At 56.2% G+C, this 10,686-nt stretch overlaps 1 protein-coding gene across 1 annotated transcript in view; it reads right to left on the reverse strand.

The window, feature by feature from the left end:
• CNTFR (ciliary neurotrophic factor receptor) overlaps positions 1–4,270 on the reverse strand; it is a 38,027-nt gene extending 33,757 nt beyond the window's left edge. The window contains exon 1 of the mRNA XM_028115244.2: positions 4,186–4,270. Coding sequence (XP_027971045.2) covers positions 4,186–4,270 — 85 coding nt within the window. The remainder of the gene's footprint in view (positions 1–4,185) is intronic.
• Between the last annotated feature and the right edge of the window lie 6,416 nt (positions 4,271–10,686).

A 10,686-nucleotide genomic window follows, 5' to 3' on the forward strand; every position in this document is an offset into this window, starting at 1 on the left:
TACACGTCTGGGGATTTTGTGTGTGAATGGGTGATCTTCGGTGTGTATGTGTGTGGGAGAAAGTTTGTGTAGAGTGCTGGAAGGGGTTAAACCTCAGTGAAGACCCAGTTCACCTCCAGTCACTAGGTCCTTCAAAAAGTTTTCTTGAACCCCGTGACCCTAACCTCTTGCCACCTACAGGCCCAGCCCCAACCACTGATATCTGCTACCCAGGCAAGCTGGCGCTGAGGGGCCCTACTTCTGGACTCCTTTCTCTGTCTCTTGTCCCCATCTTTGTCTCCTGGCCTGCCTCTCTCCCTCCCACTCTGGCCCCCCTGACAAGCTGCCCCTAACCTGCCCCGCTTCTACCATCCAGGGCTCGGGCAGCAGCAGAAGGGAGATCCAGGATGGGAGCCCTAGGGAACTCCTGGCAGCTATCAACTTTGGGAGACAGGAACTGCTGGGGTTGGGGGGTGTGCAGGGAAGTGCTGGGGCCAAGAGAGCTCTATGACCATTCCTCTCCTGCCCCCAGGAGGGGCCTGTCAGAGCCAAAAGCAAACCCCAGCCCTGGCCTCGGCAACCCAGGCGTGATGGACTGAACCCAGGAGACTGGAGTGGAAGGGTGGGAGGGAGCACCTGTCGAGAGGCAGCACTAGGTGGGGGAGGTGAAGAGGACACAGATCTCCAGAGGAGGGGCAGGCATGCAGAGCTGGGTGATGCGAATCAACGAATCTCCTCATTCCTCATCCTGCCCCCCAAGCCTGGAAGGACAGATGCTTCCCTGGTCTTGGCCAGATCTGTGGAGTGAGGGTGGAAGGGGAAGAGTGCGAGGTGGGAGGGGGGACAGCAGTTGGGGGGGGCTGCGGGATCCCTCGTTAACACTTGCTTACATCTCCCCTCTGGAGAGCCACCCTGCTGAGTTGGGGGATTTTCAGAGGCAATTCCTGTTAACGAGCCAATTAACTTGGGCCAGTGGCCTCTTAATTAGACTTGTTAACACCATCAGGACTGTAGGGGGTAGGGATCCCCCTATGCCACCAGCCACCCCCCTCCCTCCGTCGCAGCCCCCTCCCCAGTACTGCTTTTCTCTGTGCTGGAACATCTGTCCCTGTTTGCTGCCTGTCACCCTTCCTGTGCCAGGTTCTCTCCGTGTCTTCAGGTTTCTCCCCCGCTGCCTGCCTCTGTCTTGCCCCTCTCTGAGCCTCTCGATCCCTGTCCCCTGTTGGAGGAGAGGGAAGCAGGAAACCCAGCCAGCCTTGACCACTCGTCTGTGAGGCCTGGGACCAGCCAAACAAAGGATGAACAGCAGAAGGGCGGTGGCTGGGGGCCTTGGAGGCCACAGCTGTGAGGCAGGACCAGAGACTGAATGGGGGCCTCCCCCTGACCAGAGGCCCAGTGTCCAAGGCTCAAGCCATAGAGCTCCCCCAATCCACCAGCCCTAGCCATTGAGCCCCCCTCCAGCCTCCCCTGTCAAAACCTGGAGCTTCCAGGAAACATGCCAAGCCCCTCTCTCTGAACCCTCCCCACCCCCCCCCAGCACAGACTCTGCATCCAGCTGCTTGAGGAGGAGGCTGAAAACTGACCGTAGGGGAGGGGGTGTGGCCACCATGGTCCCAGCAGCAACACGTCAACACTGACCAACAGCAGCTCAGAACTAATTTGGACCCAATGTGGTTCTTTAATACTGTGGGGCAGGTACAGCCACCCAACAGCACAACAAATATAATGACAATGGGATAACACTCCCAAATCACCCTGTCTGCCTCACAAAGGAAACAGAAATACAACGTGACAACAATGACAAACCAACAATGTAAGGGCAGGGCAGGAAGGAAGACATGACAACGCAATGACAGAAGACAACTACAGGCCACAAAGCGGAGGTAGAGGGGGCAACATGACATGACAATCACGCAAGACACACACTGTCACAAATGCTACAGTAACACAACAACGGCAATACACACACAGCCATGCAACAGCTCCAAAGATGGCAGTGATTTAATCCTTTGTCTCTGGACAGCTCTCCTCCTGCCCCGTGGGTGCCCCTACTGATGTGCTGTCCATTTCGGAAATTAAATCAAGCGGCAGGGGGAGGATGGGGTTCTTGGCCTTGACGCGGTGACAAATGCTCCAAAGGAATCAGCTGTGAAAAGGTTGTTAGAAGCCAGGATGAGAGACAGAGACAGGATGAGGTCATGGACATGGAGAACACAGAAGGACAGAGCTGACGGCTCCCTCACACCTGTGCACACGGGCTCACATGGGGACCACATGCCGGAAACAGTCCCCCCGGGCGTCCTAAGCAACTTCACATCGCCACACACGCAGGATGAGGACAGTCACCACAAGAAGAACAAACACACCCAGAACAACTGTCCACAAGGTCACAGTCACACAGGGAGCCGGTCCCACTTCAGGGACGGTTAACACCTAATACAAGACAATCACATGCACGCACAGGGAGGGAATGTCACCCAGAGGCACACTTACACAGAAGGGCCCAGTCTCCCATCAGGGAGACAACTGAACAGGGACACAGACATGCAAAGAGACAGAAACAGAGAGAAACTATCAAACCATCACACAGCGTACAGTCTCGGCCACAAGGACAAAGCCCCACAAAGAGCATGGTCACGGGCGCCTGGGTGGCTCAGTTGGTTAAGCGACTGCCTTCGGCTCAGGTCATGATCCTGGAGTCCCGGGATCGAGTCCCACATCGGGCTCCCTGCTCGGCGGGGAGCCTGCTTCTCCCTCTGACCTTTCTCTCTCTCTCAGTCTCTCTCTCAAATAAATAAATAAAATCTTTAAAAAAAAAAAAAAAAAACAAAGAGCATGGTCACACGTAAACAGACAATGTCACACACAGGGCACAGCCCCCAGGGATACAACCACACAGAGAAATGCATTTGAACAGGGACATGGTCTCATCCACACAAGAGCACAGCCCTAATAGACAAGGACAGTTAGACACTCTCAGAGATGCGGACTTAACGCTCAAGCCCTTGGTCACATGTGCTCTGCCTTTACCCATAATACAGGGCAGGGGCCAAGCCGGTGGGAATGGCCACTGGCAGGTCCAAGCAGGTGAGATCAGCACACAAGCCCAAGACAGACTGACTGCAGGCAGGGGTTAATGGGCTGGCCTGGTGGTCCTTTCACTTCCCTGCCCACTGGGGAGTAGCCCTGGGGTGGGCTAGGCTCTTTCTGGGTCTCAGTGTCAGTCTCTCAAGGAAGAAGGCACAGGAGCCTTGACTCATTGCCCTCCTTGAACCCACAGCCTTGAGGGTGGCAAGGTGTGCTCTGTGCCTGGGCCCCAGAAATGCCCCCACCCTCTCTGCCTCTAGCCAACCCAGCCAAGGGTGGCAGGGGGCAGGACCCATCCAAGGGGAGAGCTCCCTACACCTTAGAGCTTGTTTGAGGAGTTTCGAGGTCAGACCTTATGCTGATGTAGCCATGTGAGGTGTTGCCTCAAATGCAGTTTGAGCACTGGTGGTCAAGTTAAGAGGGAACCTGTTTCCCAGCAGGGGGGCAGCTTCTTGCTATGTGGGCTGCAGTAAGAACTCAGCCCTCCCTGGACAAATGGTAGGGGGAAGGCAGGAGGCTGCCAATGGTCCAGCCTGAGCAATCCCTGCCTCGTCCAACCATTCCAGCTGACTGACTTATCCCCTTCCTTAGTGTGTCAGCCCTCTCCCACTGCTCACCCTGCCCGTCCCCAAATCTTGTTCTCAGTCTACCATCTCTGTCTCCACCATCCCTCTAGGATACAGGAAAGTAGTCTTGGCCTCTGTCTCTCTCAGTGCCTTCCACCGCACCCCCACAAACCCCCATTTCAAATGAGATCCCATTTCAAAAATACTACACAGGGCCCTACCCCTAGCTGCCCCCAACTCCCATCCCACCTGCCTGTACCCTACACCCACTCTAGCGGGAAGAGGAACGGATCATCAAGCCAAAGATACCATCAGCACAGGACCACGTGGAGTGACTGGAGGACTGTGTGTGTAAGACAACAGCAGTGGGTCACCCAGCATATCAGTGTCATAGGACTCATGGGTGTTAATGTGTGACAATGCCAGGACGTGCCAGTGTGTGGTCTTGGGTGGACACACACAGCTGTGTCAAGGAAGGCTCATGCTCGGCTCTGGGTGGGAGCCAGCAGGGAGCACCATCCGGCCCCCCAGAATCCTCTCCTCCAGCACTCACCTTGAGGACTGTGTCTCTGGGTGTAGACAACGGCGGCGGCGGCAGCGAGCACAGCACAGCAGGCCCACGGGATGGGGGCAGCCATCTGCTGGGAGAAATGGGGGTGGCGGGGGAAGGGGCAGCATCAGGCCAGGCAGGAGCCTCCTGAGGAGCCCCTCCCTGTTCTCTGGCAAGACTGGGAGATCCCAGCCCTAGGGCTAGGGCACCCTGACCCCAAACGCCCTTCTTAATGGGGCTCAGGATTCTCTTTCAAGCAAACAGAAAGCAACATTATTGACATCTGTAGGCAAAGGCTTGCTAAGATGGTAGAAGGCAACCTACAGTGGTTTGTTGTTCGCTAAGGCTGCTGGCTGCAGGATGTAGTCAACCACGGATGAGTTATGGAACACTGGTAATGCTAGGGCCATTTAAAAAAAAAAAATAACTTTACTGGTGAGGTTGGCTAATTAGCTATAAGCACTACAAACCGAAAGAGTAATGCTTGAACTTAACAGGAGGTCTGTATTTCTCCAAATTGCCTTAAATGGAAGGCCCCCTGCTGTGCTCCTGGGGAGAGAGCCTGAAACCCGGATGCTCTGAAGTCCCTCGAATCTGCACCCCCACCTGTATCTGTACCCCCACCTCTCCGTGAGCCTTGCCCCTGGGCTCTGGGATGTTCACAGCATCAGGGTATCAAGGTCAGATATGGCTCTTGCTTTAGTGTACAATGACCCAATGACCATGAGAAAAGGAGGGCATTTCACATGTAAGTCCTTGTCAGGGGCCCCAGCCCATCCTTCACCCCAGACACATGCCCCAGGAGCCTGAGACCCTCAGCCCAGATGTGCGTCATGTCTACACACACCTCTGCAGGTACATGCAGCACAGTCAAGATGTCCCCAGAAGCCAGGATGGATCCAGGGGTCCCCTCATCTGTGTCCTGCTTCATGGGGTAGATCCACCTGCCTGCCCCCCACTCTCCCCCCAACACACGATCACACTAGAGGGCAGGGAAATAACTATTTCCTGCAGAAAAAAAGCCTCAAATATGACTCTCTCCTACCCCAGTGTGAAGTAAGAGGAGAGCCATCAACCAGACGGAAACAGAGATCTAGAGAGGAATACTGCCAGACACTCCAGCAGGGTGAGCGGAACTGTCAGAGATACAGCCTGACACGCAGCCAAGACACTGCCCAAAACAACCAGAGTCCCAGGGAAAGAGCTCCATGCACAGCAGGAGATACACGAGAGATACTGTGCGAGGCACCATCAGATAAAGCCAGAGAAACGGGTAGCTATGACCTGATAAACAGGCAGAGGCATGGTCAGAGAAAGACTGACACAGCACCAAAGGGTCCACCAGAAATACTGGAAAAGGCTTGGCCAGGCAAGCAGACCTACCCCCAGAGAAAGAGCAAGAAACACAGGCACAGAAACCATCAGCGACATAGCAAGGGGGCTAGAGACACTGTCAGAAACTCTGCCAGAGAAACTGCCTGACACACAGGCAGAGAAATACCAGAGAAACTGATAGACACAAACAGGCATACACCCAAAAAAACAGCTAGAAAGAGAGCCAGAGACATAGCCAGATGCTCAGTCAGGAAGTATCCACACCACTGAAAACAGTGCCAGGGACACTCAGACACACAGACATGCTGCCAGACACAGCCAGAGACACTGTCAGAAATACTGCCAGACAAACAGCCAGACATACAGCCAGAGGACTGCCAGAGAAACGGCAAACAGAGCTATAGCAGGGAGGAGACAAATGTGGGGGTCAGCCTGTAGCAGTGAGTGGGAGAACTGGAGAGAATCTGACTTCCGGGGGCTCCTGTATGGGACAGGGCTCCGGCCTGCCCGTGGCTACACTTCGCCCTCACCAGGCAAGGCCCCGCTTCTGCACCTGGCTTCCTCCAGCCAAGCAGCAGGTGCTCTTCCTGCCCCTCCCTGGCACAGCTTATCTCTCTAGGCCCCAGGTGGCTTTGGCTGCCCCTCCCACATCAGGGACTCCCAGGGCCTTAGCTACCACTTGGCCTGGCTCCTCCTGACCCTCAGCCACTCCCCTATCTTCAACTACTCCTCAGGCCTAGAAGGTGAAGACGATGGCCAACATCACAGTCAGCGAGCAGTGGGTCCAGAAAATAAACCCAGGGATGATCTGAATTCAGAGGGAGGGAGGGAGGGGCGGGGAGGGAGAGAAAAAGAGAGGCAGGCAAGAGGCTACAGGCCTACCTGGTTCCCCACCTCAACCCTTGCAGGTAGGCCTCAGACGCTCCCCCACCACCTCTGCCATCTGTCCGTGCCTTTCTCCCCACAGCCGGGAAGATACTCCACCTCAGTGCCAGGCCCCACTGCCCACCATGTGGGGGCAGGAACCAGGGCCTGGGGAGGCAGAAGGGAGCAAGGTTAGATCACAGGATGGAAGAGCGACAGGGTGGCCCTCTGCTCCCAGCTCCTTCCTGGTCCCAGTTGGGGGTGCGGGGGCAAGAAGACAGCCTGGCATGAGTGTGCATGCATATAAGCGTGCACACGCGCACGCGCACACGCACGCGCACACACACACACACACTCAGTCCCCCTCAGGGGGAGGGGTAGCTTCTTCATCAAAGTCGCCTCCATCAGCCCGATGAGTTACTGTAAGGGCCGGGCCCTGGGCCAACGGGGCTGCAGCCATGGGAGACGGGCGCTGCCGAGAGCGAGTGCTGCAGAGAGTGGGGGATGGGGTACCGAAACAGACACTGCATGGCTGGGGGCACCCAGAAAAGGCAGAGACCCCAGGAGGGGGGAGCAAAGAGTACAAGAGAGAAGGAAAGCCATGAGCCAAGACCCAGGGGACAAGCAGAGACCAAGTCAGGGAGAAATGGGAGAAGAGACCCAGGAAGAGAGATGGGGACAACAGGGGATGGGCAGAGATTCAAGGACAGAGGAAGGGACAGATCCAGAGAGGGTCTCTGTGCCCATCCTAGAGCATCTCTCTAAGCCCACCTAGCTCCTCTAGTGCTAAGGGACGATGGTGTCAGTGCAGCCTTCCTGGAGGCTGTAGGGCTTCTCCCTGGCGATCCAGGAGTGCAGCCCCCAGGGAATAAGGGAAGACTAAAACCCCACCCTTCCCCACCCCTTCTCTGCCCCTGCAGATCCAGAAAACCCCAAGCCAATTTCACTCCTCCCTTCCTTCAGAGTCCCAGCTGGGTCCATTCCCAGGTAGGGAAGCTGAGGCCAGAGGCATCCAGGCTCTATCTCCACCCTGCCCTAGCTCACCTCGGGCCACCCATCCCAGGGCAAAGAGCATCTTCCCCAAGAATTTTCCAAGTTCACACCCCATGGCTCTGGGATAGATCTGGAGGATAAATCCCATAGAGCCTCAGATAGGGGCTATGCAAACTGGCTGAAGCTCTCTGTAGACCCCCTGCACGGGCCAGCCTGGCCTCTAGCCCCAGCCCCACAATGAGGAGGCAACAGAGAACACTCACCAACAAGAAAGGAGGCCAGTACCTAGCAGCCCACACCCCCCTGTTAACACAAGGAGTTCAGCACCTCTCCTGACACAGAACCTCACTATACACACACAGATGACACATCAAGAGACAAATCCTGGGCCCCTAATTTACTGTCACTGTCCGACTGTGAGACAAAGACACCATTACACAGTGAGAACACCACCCAGTGAAAATGACACATGTGTATGGTTGACAATGGCACACAGGGATATTGACAGTCATTACAGTGACAATGTAGTGAGTGACAGTCATAAATAATGACACCAACAAATGGGGCAATGACACCTGTTGACACAGACACAATCACAGTGACAATAACCCCAGAATCAAAGATGCGATGAAATGGACAGTCACATAGAGTAACAATGATGGTGCATCCACAGTAACACGGGGATGCCGACAGTCAGACTCAGTAACATGGACGGTCACACGGAATGACAGCGGCCCACAGTAATAGTGGTAACAAAGAGGCTGACAGTCACTAGCAGGGATGCTGACAGACACAGTGACAGGCTCCAGATTAGGGACCTCAATTACTCAGTTTCTGAGGCTGGCTTAAGATCCAGGGCCCAAGACCCTCTTGCCAGCCCCAGCAAGGTCCCAGGTACCCTGTGCCCCCAAACCTCACCCCTTGACCAGCTGAAGGCACGACCTGAGGGTGGGGAGGTGTGTCTGGAGAGCTCCTATTAATCCCTGCAGAAGGTTACAGAGGCCCAGCCCTCAGGAATCCCTGCCACATCCAGAGTAGGAGTGGGGGATTCTGAGCACCACTGGCTGAGGCCCAGCTGTAACTGTGTGTGAGTGTTGATGTGCAACAGTATGTTCTGACTTCAGGGCGTTAGTTGGGGTGGGTGCGCTGAGGGTGAGGTAGGCTCAATTTGGTCTGAAGAATGAATGAACAGGGAGGCCCATGTGGTATGCCCCAAAATTGAAATCCAACCGAAGTCACTGGCCTACACTACCCACCCCAGGGTCTCAGACCAGGGTGAGGTCAAGAACATTCATATCTGTGGGAGGGCATCTAACCCACGGCATGGCCAAGGTGACATCTCCACAGCTTCTAGTCCACCTCAGTAACCCCCGACTCCAGAATCCCTCAGTGTGAGGGAAAAGACACTTTGTCCTAGGGCCTCGCCCCCTTCCCTCTCCCCACAACAGCTGTAGAGGACCCATCCTGAGAAAAGGCAAGAACACAGGACAGGACACAGCATGGACTAACTGACTCAGAAGCCTGGGAAACTCTAGAGGCCTCAGACCTGCAGAGGAATTAGGGCAGAGCAAGGAAAAGAGACACCTTCACTTGGAGATAGAGAAAATGAGAGAGCAAGGGCAGAGACAGAGACAATGATGTGGTGGGCAAGGAGGAGCAGCACTGGCCAAGGGAGAGGCTGGGAGGGACAGTCAGGGCTGGCTGGAAGCTCCGGGAGGGGGAGGAGGGGCTGAGACCAAGAGGCCCCCAGATCCCACCAGGCCTAGGCAGCCTGGACAGCGTGGGCGGTGGGGGCGGGGGCAGAGGCCTGAGCAGTCCAGAGGGTGTGTGAGTGTTGGGGGGGTATAGACTGAGGAGGGAGGTCTGGCCCCTGGCAGCTGGCCCGGCAGACCCCCCACTGGGGAGAGGGCGGGCCTGGGTCAGGGGCCAGCTCCTGGGGCTGGGGCTGGCTGGCCACTGGGCAGGCTCCCATTCCCTGTGGTGTCTCTACCTCCTATCTCTGAGTTTCTTGTCTCTGGCTCATTCTCTCTGTATCCACACCTGGCCCTCCTCCCAGCTATTGATGCCCCCACACTGAGGGGCATAGGAGCCGTGCCTGGGTTCAGGATTCAAGCCTTATCTCCTCCTGGGTTACCACATGTCCACCCACTCCAGGGTCAAGCCCCAGTGTTCAGGGGAAAGGACCCCACCCAAATGTAGGCCCCCGTCTCCCCCCATAGAAGGGGGCAGGAGAAATTCAGCACCAGTGGGGGGGGCCAGGAGGGAGGCAGGGGGAGCAGTCCCCCAGCTCCAGCCGCTGGCTGAGGTTGTGGAAAAGGAGGCGGCCCAATGTGAGTGAGTTGGGGGGGGAGTGGGTATCCGCACCTGCTATTGTGACCTCCACAGCCGGAGATGGGGGCCTGGGGGGGACAAGATTCCAACGGATTTTGGCAGCAGCCCGGACTCTGAGTGCTCAAACCCCCCACCTCCAGCCTCTTGCACCGTGGGGACCCTGAGATCAGCATGTGCATGCCCTGCAGCACGTGTGTGCAGGCGTGTTGTGGGGGGAGCCTGGGGCGTTCCCATGATGGGCCTGGCTGGGCAGCGGGGAGGTGCCTGGGGGAGGTGGGAATCTGAATCCCACCAGCCCATGCTCACAATGTGGAGCCCTACTCAGGGCCCTGCATGCTGTCTGCGGACCTGGCATGGGCTTATATACGCACATATATACAGGCCTGGGCTTAAGCAACCCTCTAGGTGCAAAAGGTCTGGGCTTTCTCCCTCGAAAGTCATCTGGACCAGCCCCCTGCCCTTCAAATGGGGAAGAGGAAGGAGCAGATAAGTGCCTATCTTCTCTATGGGTACATGGGCTCTGGACAACTTCATAGAACCTGGCTCACAAGCACCAAATCCCGTAGCCCCTAGCCCCAGTCCAGGGTCTTTTCTGGCTTCTAGAAGAATTGGGAGGACCCCTCTACCTAGAAAAGGGCCATGCACCAGTCAGGTTAAGTTTGCAGGAAATGGGGACTGCTCCCCTTGGATGGACAGACCACTACAGCAGGAGGTTAGACAGCTGGAAGAACTCCCATTCATTGGTGGGGGATGGGCAGAGTAAAGGGTTGAATGAGACTTCCCAGGCGAGGGTGGGGGGGCCTCCCAGCTGATAAGGCAGGGCAAGGAGGAGGCTGCAGGCCCTCCATGAAGAGAGAAAGATGGACAGAACAGCTTTGCAGACTTGGGGGCTTGGAACAAAGACCTATTTGCTTCAGCATCTCTCACTACACCCCACCCCTGACCCCATCACTGCTATGGTGCCGACACACCCTCAAAGGC

The sequence above is a fragment of the Eumetopias jubatus genome, unplaced genomic scaffold (genome assembly GCF_037043125.1).
Source record: "Eumetopias jubatus isolate StellerSeaLion01/CBP00866 unplaced genomic scaffold, mEumJub1_p1.0 scaffold_15, whole genome shotgun sequence".
Taxonomy (NCBI): domain Eukaryota; kingdom Metazoa; phylum Chordata; class Mammalia; order Carnivora; family Otariidae; genus Eumetopias; species Eumetopias jubatus.